Source organism: Equus caballus, chromosome 18 (genome assembly GCF_041296265.1).
Source record: "Equus caballus isolate H_3958 breed thoroughbred chromosome 18, TB-T2T, whole genome shotgun sequence".
Lineage (NCBI taxonomy): Eukaryota > Metazoa > Chordata > Mammalia > Perissodactyla > Equidae > Equus > Equus caballus.
The window spans coordinates 20,528,062-20,542,824 of record NC_091701.1 but is presented as its reverse complement, the minus strand read 5'-3'; the positions used below and the strand labels follow the sequence as shown (position 1 = coordinate 20,542,824).

General features: G+C 37.7%; 1 protein-coding gene across 1 annotated transcript in view; it reads left to right on the top strand.

Annotated features, from left to right (window-relative positions):
- Window positions 1-690: 690 nt before the first annotated feature.
- DARS1 (aspartyl-tRNA synthetase 1) overlaps window positions 691-14,763 on the top strand; it is a 58,639-nt gene continuing 44,566 nt past the window's right edge. The window contains exons 1-3 of the mRNA XM_001490023.5: window positions 691-1,050; window positions 3,377-3,434; window positions 6,488-6,580. Coding sequence (XP_001490073.1) covers window positions 985-1,050; window positions 3,377-3,434; window positions 6,488-6,580 — 217 coding nt within the window. The 5' untranslated portion in view covers window positions 691-984. The remainder of the gene's footprint in view (window positions 1,051-3,376; window positions 3,435-6,487; window positions 6,581-14,763) is intronic.

The following is a 14,763-nucleotide window of genomic DNA, read 5'->3' as shown; positions in this document are numbered from 1 at the left end:
CACTTTGTGCCAGGCTAAGACACTACAGAGAGCGTTAAAACTTCATGGAGTGCAAAGAAGTCTAACAGGGAGATAGTATTTAACCAAGCCCCCAAATTACTTTCAACTGCGATGAAAGGCTTATGAATGACATTTTTTTCTTTAAAAAAGCTGCTAACTGAGCTGCTAACCTGGGGAGATTCCTTTGGAGATGGGAGATCCATCGGACAACCAACACCATGCACTGCCTCTACCAATGCAACAGGTCGAGGCAACCGGTGCAACTGTGTGTGTGGGGGGGGGGGGGGGGGGTTGCCATTGTGTTTACACGTCACTTACCACTTGGGTACCGGTACCCAATCCTACCTTAGTAAGCCAAATGCCTGTAACCCAGCTCTCCTGTGTCCCAATGCACAGAGCAGCAGGTTGTGAGGAGGTCTCCTATGATCCCAGGCAGCTACACCGCCGCTGGGGAAAGCGAGGGCCGGGAAGCCCAAGGAAGTTTGAAAAGCCGAGGCCTGAGCTTGGGTGGGTGTTTTAGCGAATAGCCTGCGGTTAAAGCCAGGAGGGCTCCATAAACACGAAGAGAGAACAGAGCAGAAGTCCTAGTTGGCATACAGCTAAAAAGCAACGGAGTTCCATCACGCGCCCTCTCGTACACCGGCACTCCACCCCCCCCCCCCCCACGCCCCCTTAGAGCCAATCCCAGGAGACTATAACGAAGTCCCGGGGATTCCCTCCAACTCCCGGCGAACAGCACAGAGGCGGGGCAAGCGGAGGAGACGGCGGCGCGCCGCAGTCCTCCTTACACTGCTCCGGGATCTCGAGAGAGCTGCGGTTCTCGCGATCTTTCCAGAGCTGACCCTCCACGCGGAGTCCGAGCGCGTGTGCTGTATCTGGAGTTCCGGGAGGGCGGAGACTGTGCTGGAGGGAGAAGCCCCTTGGGTCTGCCCTACGGAAGCCTGCGAGGGAGGGTGGTGACCGCTGCCCGGTCGAGTTGTCCCGATGCCCAGCGCCGACGCCAGCCGCAAGAGTCAGGAGAAGCCGCGGGAGATCATGGACGCGGCGGAAGTGGGTTTCCTCCTTCCCGGGGCCTGGGAGGACAGACCCCGGGGCCGGACTGCGCTGAGGGAGGGCGTAGAGTGAGCGGGGCCCTGCCCTCGGGGTCCCTGTCGGCGCTTGGTCTGCAGGCCGCGGGCTTAGGGTCTGGGCGCCCAGAGCCGTCACCAGGCCTCCAGGGCTCTTGCGCCAGCAACGTGGCCAGACCCACTCCGCGTCGCATTTCTCACGGGGGCGCCTGGGAGGTCTGGCCTTCAAGAAGCTTGTCCCCGGGATGGGGTGGACGTGAAGCGTCAACTGCCCCGAAAGTGGGAGTGGCGGGGTCACACTTAAGCCTCCCTGGGTTAGGCACGTTCCTCACGTAATCCGGCATGCTACCCGGAAAATTTTAGCGTCCACGAGTAATGGATTTTTGCTCAGCCCTCCTGTTCCTATTTGCAAAGAGTGACAGTACTTCGTAAAACGATCTGCTAGTATGTTTCATGATCGTTTTCCATGTGACACCTTTAAAGAACGCTTGTCATTATTTCCTTTCTCTAAGTGACCCAGTGAGGTAGATAGGGAAGTCTGCAGAGGATGCATCTGAGATGAAGTGACCCAAAATCATATGGGTAATTCATAACACCCACTGGTCCTTCAGTGCTTTTCAGGAAAGAAAGTTTGAAACCATCCTACAAGTTATGTGTGCTGTAGTAAAATTGAGCCTTAATCTCTACCGGGCTGTTTTTCTATTGCGGAATTATGAATTTGTGATAGGCTACGTGAGGAATGGGTTATCAGAAGAATATGACATGGAATAAGGGTTGTTGATACATGATCAGTATTAATAAATGACCTCTTTTTTTTTCTGTTCACACAGTGTAACTGCTTATGCTCTCTCTTGCTACACTGTGTGACTTACCTTTCTACTAGGGCTGGGGTTATCTTTATCTTAAGGTGTATTTTTTTTTCATTGGCAAAAAAAACACAAAAAAATAGCTCAGTAAGCACCTTAATGTGTTGTCGGTTATTTTGGTATAAACAAATCAAATCCATATCTAAAGGGGAGGATTCCAAGAGATAGCTGTAGAGTGATAGAAACTAATTGTGTCAAAACACCTTAAAGTTCCTTGGTAAAATCTAAAAAAGTTATCTTTTTTTTTAAAGATTGGCACCTGAGCTAACAACTGTTGCCAATCTTTTTTTTTTTTTTGCTGCTTTTGCTCCCCAAATCCCCCCCAATACGTAGTTGTATATTTTAGTTGTGGGTCCTTCCAGTTGTGGCATGTGGGATGCCGCCTCACCGTGGCCTGATGAGTGGTGCCATGTCCGTGCCCAGGATCTTAGCCAGCAAAACCATGGGCCACCGAAGCAGAGCGCACGACCTTAACCACTCGGCCACAGGGCTGGCCCTAAAAAAATTATTTTTATGTATTCTTGATCTGATAAATATATAGCAGTGACCCCTTGCAAATAGCGAAGGTCTAGATACAAGATATCACTTGGGTGTATTAGTACCCAAGTGATAAGTGAGGTGTAAACACAATGGCTAGATATAAGGTAGACATTGTGGCAGTGATAACGTCACTTTATAGCTAGAAGGTTCATAAGAGATCATTTTAGAGGTAAAGGGAGATTAAAATAAAAGGCCACTTAGCTATTTAATAAGTATAGTTTGTTAATAATAGTCTGGACACTAGGTCCCCTCTTTCCTGTTCCAGACTTTAAATCTCTAAGAAGAAATTTGATACTGTCAGTGTTGAACCACTTGCAACCTGGTATGCTGAGGCTGGTTTTTAGAGACAGGAAGCTGGTGAATTTTTTTATCGTGTTTTACAAAAGGAAAGTTGTAGTTAGCTTATATCCAACATCTCCAATTTCTAAAAACTGTGAACATCTGGTGCTCAGAAAGCTTACCCAGAAACGTTGCTTCTCTTTGAACATCTCTTCCTGTAATAGGAAGTTAATAAAACTGTGGTGCTTCATCCTACTCCCTTCATGGAGGAAATTTATATCCCTGCTTTGAAGTAGTTTAATATCCTTTTTGAAGAAGGTAGTTGAGATGTGTTGTACACGTGCGTAAATTTTTTCTGAGAGTGCTATTATGTATGGTATATCTGTCCAGGAGTGGTGATCTTCAAAACTAACCAGAAACTGAGTGCTTATCCTTTTTCTACAGAGAACGTGTGTAAATGACAGGACACATTTCCCCACTTTAAAACTACCGTCTTTCTGAGTTAATGACGTGGTCCTGAAAGTTGCAATGAATTCATTTTTATATCTATTACTTGTATTTTTGTGTTTACTGTGCCATTAGTGTTTAAATAAAAAATCATAATGCAAAAACATTTTTTTGCAGGATTTTGCTAAAGAAAGATACGGAGTATCTTCAATGATACAATCACAGGAAAAACCAGGTTAGTAGTTATGTGATAATAAATAAGGTTCTTTTTTCCTTTCTAATTCCAGGAAAACTCTTCATGAAGTTTTAAGCAAGGTTGGCGTAACTGAAGGCATAACTCTGAAAAGCTTAAATGACGTTAATAACCGAAGCAGATTCCATAACTCTAAATAAACATTGTCAGTTTAGGGTCCTTAATCTAGAAAAGGAAGAAGATACGTTAAATAAGTATATTTTAAACGGTAAATTATGTTAAAAAGATATTCCTATGTGATTAGGTAAAAGATTTAACTAAGATGTTAACTCTGGCCTAGGAGATAAAAGAATGGTTAATAATAACTGCCTTCATCATATGCTGCCTTTTTGCATGCTTTATGAAGCTATATCCTTTTCACCCTTGACTTTATTAAATTCCTTCGAAATTGACTTGTCACATATTAATTATTTCTCTCAAACCTGTAGGTTTTTCTATTTGTAAATATTTGCCTTTTATTTCTATTTTTTATGTATAATTTCAACAGATTTATCTTAGTCAACTATTTAGGAGACATTTTTATTTTGGTGGACACCCTAAATTAGACCTTTAAGTTGAGGTGCATTGGAACTACTAAGTACTTCTAATTTAGAGGCCTGCCTATGAATTTTATGTTTTGGCTATGATAGACCTCCAGGTCCATTTTATCGTTATTTTGGATTCAATTTATTTCATGATCACAAAATTACTTTTCCTTCTCAACTTTGTTGGAAAAGTGTGAAAAATAAAGACTAAAATAGTTTGCTAAAAATAGACCATTTCCAAAAGATAAAGATGGTGAAGTGAAATAGTTGAGTATAAAATAGGATACAAGCAATATGATATAGAAGATGACATTTCCCTGCCAGGACAAGCAGGAGGGGTCATTTGAGACTTTTTTCCAGCTTAGGTGTCTTCCTGAAGTGTAGTTCCTTGAGCTGTAACACAAAGAAGCTCACTGACGTTTCATTCTCTTACGTACGCCCCAATCACTCACTGCCATAATTACTGTTACCGTTTGGCTGGCAAATCCAGACCACTGTCTTCTATTCACCAGCTCTCCCCACCAGAGGGAAAGATAAACTATGTGTGTACTCTGATTATAGTAACATAACAGTAAAATTCTGCTTTTGGTTTTATTCTGCTAAAATTCTAATGCTTTACTCAACATAAAGTTTCTTTTGCCATCTGCTTCTATTTCTGCAAATTCCTTTATTCTAATGCTAGTGACCTACAAGTGTGGAGGATGCAGTAGTTTTTCGAACTGAAACCCTACTGCCATTGATCACTGCCTCAGCCAGTCATATTGGTGGGAGTGTGATGCGTGCCCCAAGTACATGTGGATATGTTAAAGGTTGAGAACCTCTATGCTAATTAGAATGCCACCTGAAAGAAGGGCCATTACTCTTTCTTTTCCAAAGTAATAGTAAAATTACCGTTATTATGACATTTATTTATGTCTTCTCTTAGATTTATGTTCCGTTTCATTTGGTTTTGTGTTTTGATTCCTAGTTAGTAAGTCATTTGCTTTTTCAGTCTTGGCATTTTTAAATCTGTCTTTTAAAATTTTATGCTGCTTTGTCTGTCTTGTCTCTTCACACTTTGTCTTGCCTGAGTTTACACAGCAGACTTGGAAGTTGGCTTAACTCTAAGATCCATTGGCAGTGTGTGGCAGAAATTCTCTTGTGATGCCCATTGGCCTAAAAATTCTTCATTCATTCTCTTTCCTTTTGGCAATGAGAACCATGGTATTTTCCTGTACATCATATTCTCTCTAAGCTGCATCTTTGCTTCAAGAGACAAATTATAAATACATTTAGACATAGCAGGTAAAATATAATCTGATTTCATTATAATATCACACTCAAAGGTATTTTTAGTATTGTAGTAACTAGGTTTTGTTGCATGTGATATGGACAGATTTGGTTACAATTAGGCCACATAATCTTTGAGAATAGAGATCTTTCATTACTCTTGTGATGTCATGTTTATTACTATGTTTTTAATTAATACTTATTTTCTCTGATATTAAAATTATTGCATATTTAAAATGATAACGAAATGATTTCTGGATCATGAATGCCTCATATCACTACCTTCATATAATAGTTGTTTTGTTACAGTTTTGCTGTTTGGGGGACCCAATATGGATATAATACTTTGTTATTAGTATTGGGGGGAATAATTGTTGGGGCTCACTTACAGCCAAAGGGGAAATTTATTGGCTCATATAACTATAGGAAACAAAGTGTGAAATGGCATAAGGCATGATTGGATCCAGAGGCTCAAGCAGCATCTTCAGGGCTTTCTGTCTCCACTTCTTGGCTCTGCTTCCTTTAGGTTATTTGCTTCATTCTCTCATCCTACAAACTCAGGTAGTAGGAAAGGTGGTGGCTGTAGCCATGGGCTTACACCATCTCAAGTCAGCAACCCCAGGGAAGAGAGCTTCATTTCTAGTATCTCAATATTATTATGTCCCAGAGGAGGACTTTGATTAGCTCAGTTTGAGTGACATGCCCTTCCCTGGAGCAGTCACTTTGTCCTGGGGAATGGAATACTATGACTCTCCAGGCCTAGCAGAGAATCCTACCCTGTGGCTAGCTGACTTACCTACTATGGCAGGCAAGCAAAAATACCATGTCCACTTAGGCAAAGGCAGCTGAAGACAGGCTGTATTTGACCTTATAGGTCATTGAAGTGTTCAGCAGATTTACATTTTGAAACTCTGAGTCCCATGTAGACTGAATTAGGGGATCAGGGGATTGCCAGTTAGAAAGCTATTGCTGTAGTTTATTCAAGAGATGATAGTACTTTGGTTTGGGATGGTGGCAATGAAGATGAAAGAGAGTTGGATAGATTTTAGAGATACATTTAGAAAGTACAATTCACAAAACTTGAGGCAAATTGCACATGGAGGGTGATAGAAAAGAAGGTATTGTCAGAGACTGAAAATTATTTAAGATAATACCAAGTACTTATGCTAGCTATCAAACCAAAATAATTATGATCTTTTTGTAAATTATTAGCTACAAAATTGTTTCCCTTATTTGCTGCAGATCGAGTTTTGGTTCGAGTTAGCAACTTGACAGTAAAAAAAGCTGATGAAGTTGTTTGGGTGCGTGCAAGAGTTCATACAAGCAGAGCTAAAGGTAAGATTGATTTAATGATTAAAGCCCTTTGGATAAGGACTCTGAAGTTTTTGTTTTGCAGATTCCTCACAGACCAAAGTAAATCTTTAAAAACAAAACAGAAACGCCTGTTTTCTTTCTTAAATCACTGTAAAGTATTAGTCTGTGGTTAATATGGTTTTAGGTTCTTATAAGATATCCTTAAAAATAATTTGACCTTAAAGACTAAGATGCAGTTTAAGACTTTAAGGTACTTTTCTGGTACTTTAAGGTACTTTTTTACATCTCTCAAAAGTTTAGTATTTTGAAAGAATAATGTTTTTGAGAAGCTTTTCATTTGTTAATATTCTAATATTTAGATAGAGAGGTGGGAGAGAGAGAAGGCTGTAAGACTGGGTTGTCCAGTACAGCAGCCACTGGCTACATGTAGCTATTAAAATTTAAATTAAAATTGAATAGCTCCGTCCCTAACTGGATTTTGAGAGCTTAATAGCCATAGTGGCTAGCTGCTCCCGTATTGGACAGACAGCACAAATACGGAATCTTTTTATTGTTGTAGAAATTCTATTGGACAGTACTAAGAACTTAGCATTAACAATAGAGAAGAACGATTAGGGTAGTTTAGACAAACCTCAGTTCCTTATGGAAAATTGTCCTTGCCTAGTATTCAGAATTGTCTAAAAATATTAATGACCCTTGTATTCATTTATAACTTTATACTTTTCACAAACATTTTCACATTTGATCATTCCTACAAATTTGTGAAGTAGGCAGAATAGACATTGCTGTTCCACTTTATAAATGAGGAGACTGAGGCTCAGAATGGTAAAGCTCCTTGCCCAACTTCTCGTAGTCGTTGGTGGAATACGAACAGAATCCAGAAGCTTTCTAAGACACCGTCTCCCTGGCACAGTTATTGCTTCTATGGTATTTAATACATTCTATGTTGTAGCATTTCTTACATTGTGTTTGAAAATACTTATAGAATTATATAGGCCCATTATTTCTAAAATTCCAACGTTTTATACATATCTCTCTCTGGATTACTACTAGTAAGAGTTTGTCTATTCTTCCAATATCCTCCCCCCAAATAGATAAATACTGTTGGACTTTGAGGAGAATACTGATAGAGTTTTAACTTTTTTGCCTTCCTGAAATATTGGGCCATTTATTCTACCAATAGGTAGTCACAACGTATTGTAATCCTTAATTTATTTTTCTTTCTCCCGTTAGACTGGGAGCCTTTGTTCTGTTCAAACTAGGCACTTTGTTTCCTAAACATAGTTATTTAGCAAATTAAAAGATAGAGTGCCTGCTACATGTAAGTCTGAACCAAGAGTACTTCCCTTTACACCCATCCCAAAAATGGAACACCCTGAGTATCAGTAAGGATAACTGCAGTGAATTGAGACGCATCAGATATGTTTAAATCCATAAGTTTATAATAATGGTAAGGCAAACAAATGGAAGACCCAGTTGGTCGCCAATGGGATAAGCTCATTATTTTGAACAAGTAAATGAAAGTATCATTTCTGTATGAATTGTATATCACTGGCTAATCAAATGGTAGATGTGGGGAAGTGTCTCTGGAGAAGTATTCCAGCTAATAAAATCAAAAAAGAATGTTAGAACATCACCATTTTGCCCCTAGTAAGTTATCTAGGCATTGATCATCAGTGATTGCTAACGACACAGTAGAGAGACCATCAAAAATATTTTATGTCTCTTCCTGAAAGAATACCACCCAATAAAATAGTCTTGCCCAAAAAAATTGTACCTGAATCTCATTAAGCCTTTAGATCTAACTACCAAGTTAGAGGAAAAACAGCAGAAAAAGGAGCACGTTATGACAATGGGGATGCAGTCAGTAAAATCTAGATTATAGAAAACTACTGGGCAGAAATAACCTGGTCTCTTCAACAAATAAATTGAAAAGGGAGGGGGAACCTGTAGATTAAAATGGACTTACAGTATCTCTCAACCAGTCACTTATTTGGATCCTAATTTAAATATACAGAAAAAAAGGGTACACCTGAGACTGTTGGGAATTTAAATATTTACTGGATATTTGATGTTAAAAAATTGTTCATTTCTTTTCATTGAGATAATAGAAATGTAACGTTATTTTTAAGAAGATCTTATTTCTTAGGGATCCATACTGAATTATGTACAAATGAAGTAATGTGGCTGGGGTTTGCTTCAAAGTTGTACAGGATTTGAGGGATTAGTGGATTGGGGTAAAGCTAAAACAAGAACAGCAAGAGTTGATAATTATTGAAATACCTGGGGATTATAGGTAGACATTGGTATCATTTATAAGAAAGGATCATTTCGTCCCTTTCTTTCAAATGTTTATCTTACTCCTGATGAGTTATTTTATGACTTTAGGTGTTCTGCGTAAAATGTCACTAGACAACAGTGCCAAAATTTAAAAAGTAGATTAAAAGAAGCTTTCTTCTAGTCCAAGTTTTCTGTTACCAAGAATTGATGTTAAATTTTATCAGAGCTTTTTCCAGCAATTTTTTTCCCTCAAAATATAATTGTGTTGAGTGGATTGAGAGGTTCATTATACTATTCTCTCTGCTTTTGTGTTTGTTTGAAATTTTCCATATAATAAAAAACTAAAAATACAGTTGATCCTCATTATTCATGGATTGTGTATTTGCAAATTCACCTGGTTGCTAAAATGTGTGGGATAGCCTGTTGCTCCTAGGCTACAACCCTATACAGCATGTTTCTGTACTGAATACTGTGGGCAGTTGTAACACAGTGGTAAGTATTTTTGTGTCTAAACATAGAAAAGGCACGGTAAAAATATGGCATAAAACAGAAAAAATGGTACACCTATACAGAGCACTTACCATGAAAGGAGCTTGTAGGACTGGAAGTTGCTCTGGGTGAGCCAGTGAGCGGTGAGTGAGTGTGAAGGCCTAGGACATCCCCGTGCACTGCTGTAGACTCTGTAAACACTGTATACTTAGTCTACGCTAAATTTATTTAAAAAAAAGTTTTTCTTTCTTCAATAATAACTGTAGCTAACTGTAACTTTTTTACTTTATAAATTTTTTTAGCTTTTTGACTATTTGGTAATAACACTTAGCTTAAAATACACAGTGTACAGCTGTACAAAAATATTTTCTTTCATTATTCTATGAGCTTTTTTCTACTTTTAAAATTTTTAAATTTTTTTTACTTTTTAAACTTTTTTTTTTTTTTTAAGCTAAGACACACACACACACACACACCCCCCCCACACCCGCACATTAGCCCAGGCCTGCACAGGGTCAGGATCATCAATATCACTGTCTTCCACCTCCACATCTTGTCCCACTGAAAGGTCTTCAGGAGCAGGAACACGCTTGAAACTGTCATCTGTGATAGCAATGCCTTCTTCTGGAATACCTCCTGAAGGACCTGCCTGAGGCTCTCGTGGGGGTGTCACTCTTTTCAGAAATATGTCCGTGGTGGTTTGCTTGGTTTGTTTCTTTTTTTTATCATGGATTCGCTTGTAAGCAGATGCACCATGAACATTCCTATTAATGAAAATCTTTTGATATTGCGGTCCATGTTTTTAAACTTTTTGAAGAGCTTGTTGGGGTCTGCAAAAGCTTCTGCTAAACCTTTTACTGTGAATTTTCTTGGGGGTTCTTCTTCGTTTTTTTCTCCTGCAGTTTCCTTTTCTCTTGCGACAGTGTCACTAGGCGATAGGAATTTTTTGGCTCCATTATAATCTTATGGACCACCATTATATATGCAGTTTTGTTGACTGAAACATTATGCGGCACACGACTGTACTTGTACTTTCACTGTCATTCAGACATACCAGACATATGCGTGTGCAGAGTAGCAAAAAGTTTGAGTCGCCCAATGCACACATTCGCAGCTGAGGTCAAACACAGCAAAGCTCTGCCATCTTGTATTAGCTCTTATAAACAAGTATCCTTTTCACAATCTATTTAATGCCGTGTTCTTCACAGTTTTGTGCTTTTTGTTGGTGATTTGGCTGTTTAAAATGTCTTCCAGGCACAGAGCTGAGGTGTTTTCTAGTGTTCCTAAGTGCAAGAAAACTATAATATGCCTTAAAGAGAAAATATGTGTGTTGGATAAGCTTTGTTCAAGCATGAGTTATACTGCTGTTGGCCATGAGTTCAATGTTAATGAATCAACAATGTATATTAAATAAGTTGCCTTTAAACAGAAACACACACAAAGCAAGGTTATATATTGATGGACTAATGAAAATATTGTGACCAGAGGCTCACAGGAACCTAACCCTGCATTTTTCCCAGGAGCACTGGTACAATATTAGCTAATTCATTGTTGCTGGTGACTTTATAGAATATAACACAAATAACAAAAATCAACTATGTGTAATTGTAATGATTTACAATAATGGATTTCTTAATGTTGAGCCATTTTTGGGTTCTTGGAATAAACTGAATTTGGCAAAGGTATGGGTGCTATTCTTTTAGTATAGGACTAGGTTAAGTTTCAATAGTATTTTTTTGGAATTTTGCATTAATTTGGTTTTCATAATTTTTAATTGGAAAATCCTATTTTGTTTTTAAGATTATGTGTGTGTGTTTAAGCTGTAAGTTACCCAAGTAATCTATTAATATTTTCACATGAATTTTTCAAAGAAAACAGAAATAGTATTCCCTTTTTTCTTCTCTACTGCCTGTTCTCTGCCCCAATCTTTGATATTAATGCTTAATAATTTGTGCAGTCTTTCCAAAAATTTCTTTAAATGCACATATGCAACACACACGCATACATATGTACATACAGTTTTTTGTTTTATGTGTGTAAGTTTTAATTTGTCTTATTTTCTATAGATAGCATATTTTACATGTTCAATAACTTTTTTATTTTCAGTTAACAGTGTTTCATGCAGATCCTTCCATGATAGTAGTTATAGATCTACATAAGGCAGTATATCCAAGATAGATATCTAAAAGTGACATTGCTGGCTTGAAGGGTATGCAAATATTTAATAGATTCAGATACCAGAGAACCCTCCCAAAAAGCTGTACTCAGTTATACTCCCACAAATGTGACAGTGCCACTTTGTCCATATCCTTGCCAGTAAGGATTGTCAGTGTTTTTGATTTCTGCCGAAGTAGATTACAAAAAAAGTTAATGAAATCTTGTGCTTTGAATTTGTGAAACCCTGATTGCTGCTACTCCTTTCTTCCTATGTCTTACATAGGAAAAATTAGGTCAATAAATGTGACTTATTTGGAATCATTCATGGACTTCAACTCCAGAAGTAGTGACACTTTAAAACTGGACTTGGAAAAACAGCCCACGCTAGCAATTTCAAGTAGAGCAAAACTCTGCAAAAACATGCATAAGGAAATGGAAGTGTCGAAATCATAGTGTCAAAAGTATGACAACTAGAATCCTGTTATGCAAAAAAAAAAAGGCTGTATAGCAAATATCTGTGTACTTTTTCCTTAAATTAAGGACAGTGTCTGAGACATTTTTAAAAATTAAGATCAGGTTTCTTATAGTAGGTTTATGTATGACATCCCTAAATCAAGTGTTTTATATAGGAGTAAGGAGAAATTTTTAACTCTTAATGATATGCTTATGATTAGTGTCTTTCAATTGTGAAACCTTATGAGCTAAGTCTGCATATTGAAAGAGTAATTGAAATATGTGTGGTTCCTTTCAAATTTTATACGTACTACATGGAAGTCATTGGCACAAAATAATTTCCTTTCCATGCTATTCTTCCTAAATTCTTATACTTCCAAAATAGCTAGTTTATTTTAAAGTCAAATAGTTTAGGATTTTTAATACCAAAGGTCAGAACTTCAGCGTATACCCATGCAAAAATATTTCAGGAGAAATAAATGGAAAGTACTTCAAAACCTTTAGATCTTTGCTGTTTTAGTCCCTAATAGATTAACATAAATGCTGAAGGAAAATGTTAATGTTGGTTACTAGGAAGTTGGGGTACATTATCTAAATAATGAATTCAGGAGCTTGGCAAGCCAAAAGAGAGTAGGAAGAGATGAAAACATAAGATTGCCTCACATCTTTGATAACCTAGTTCTCCCACAAAAGCCCCCTTCATCACTGAGCCATCAACATAAGGACATGAGAGTAAAAAAACCTTTTGTCCTGACTACCTACCATGTTTGTTCTTCAGCTTGGAAATAAAAATTGCACCTGGTGCTATAAAAGAACGTTTCTAACTTTGCATTTTTCTAAAACAGTACTCTTGTGTAAATTTAAGAAAGAAACCACTTCTAAAAACTTAAGAAACAAAATGCAACACAAACTTTTAACTGTTAAGGACTTAAATTTCAGATATCTAAAAATAGTGAATTCGTTCATTTTTTGTTTTGAACACTGACTTTCTTTTCCTTTCTATAAACTCTCTCCTGGTTGGAGAGTTCCAAGAAGAAAGATGAGTAATATTTAGCAGTTGATTAATCTGTCCTATAAATTTCCTATACCAACTTATGGACTGAGAACTTTTTGCTAAACTGAGAAATTACATATTTTCTTCTTAGAATAAAAAATAACATATGGATATAGCAAAAATAAGAATTCCAGTAGTACAGAAAGATGTAAAATGAAAAATAGAAGTCTCAAAATTCTAGCCCCTCTATGCCCTCACGGTCTCTTCCCCCCAAAATAACCCCTGTTGTTTCTTGTGTATTTTTACAGGGAAAAAAATGCGTTTACAAGCATGTGTATGTCCTTTGCTTTTTAAATTTATGTGAAAGGGGTCACACGCACTGCTCCTTGTTATCACTCACCAGTGTCTGTAAGCTAGTGCCTTGCAAAACGCTGAAGCAAGCAGATCACGCAGCGCAGCGTGTCGCCAACCAGAGCCGAAGAAAGAAGAGTTTTGTGTACTAACACCTGGCAAGAACATGGTCTCAAAAGTACTCGTTAGGGGTCTGAGCGGACAGTTCTATTACCAGGAAACCACTACCAATTGTGTTTTGTTTTGTTTTTTGTCTTTTAAAACTCTTTTTGAGTGAACCATCAAGGGTCTAGTGTTCGAAAGTGCTTTGAACACAGAAAACTTGAGAACTATAGCATTAGAGTCACAGGTAGACCTGTTCCACTAGGGAAGACGACATAAGTATGAAGTGAGTGACAAGAGAACTTCAGTTCTTGTAGGTGATTGATACTGTTGTGAACATCTTTGTCACTAAGACTTCTTCCATACTTAATTTCCGTAACATAAATTGTAAGAAATGTATTTAAGTCAAAGAGAACATTTTTAAGCCTTTTAATGCCCATTGCTAAATTGTTCTCTAAAAGCATGTGCAAGTTTACCTTACCATCAGCAAGTTAATAGAGGAACATTTTTCACTTAATTCTCCCAAGCGTTGGATAATAGTATATATTTTTAAATCTTTGCTACTTTAAGATGTAAATAATGTGTCATTGTTTGCTTTAACTTGCATTACTTTCGTTTCCAGTAACATTTTTTTCCTTACTAGTGTCTTTTTCTTTTTCTTTCAAGTTATCTATTCTGGTCCATTGCCCATTTATCTATTGTGATCTCAGTGTTCTTTACTCATAAACCTTTAAGATCTTTATGCATTAAAGATATTAACTCATATAGGTTATATGTCATTCAGCAAATATTTTTTCCCAGTGTTTTCTTTTAATTTTTTGTGTATAGACGTTCTGTATTTCTTAAACTTAGAAAGGTCTCTCCTCCTCTATTCTGTAGTTTAATATTGTTTCATTTTTTACTCAGTTTTTTATTTTGGGTTTTTTTTTAATCTCTTGAATTCCATCTAGAATTAGAATCTCTTTTCTCCAATAGAGTCTGTTCTCAGTTCTTATACTTCATTGATTCGTTTTTGTGCTGGTATATTTTTACTTACTGTAGGTTTATAACATAGTATGCTCATGGTACTTGTCTCACTAATTCATTCCCTTCCTCCCATCTGTTAGCTTTTTTTTTTTTATGATGAGGAAGGTTGGCCCTGAGCTAACATCTGTTGCCATTCTTCCTCTATTTTGTATGTGGGATGCTGCCACAGCATGGCTTGATGAACAGTATGTAGGTCCGTGCCCAGGGTTCAAACCTGTGAACCCAGGGCCACTAAAGCAGAGTGGGCAAACTTAACCACTATGCCACCAGGCAGCCCCTTTGTTGACTTTTTTAAAATAAGAGGTTTAATTTTTAGAATTACGTACAATAAACACATTAAACATTAAAAGAG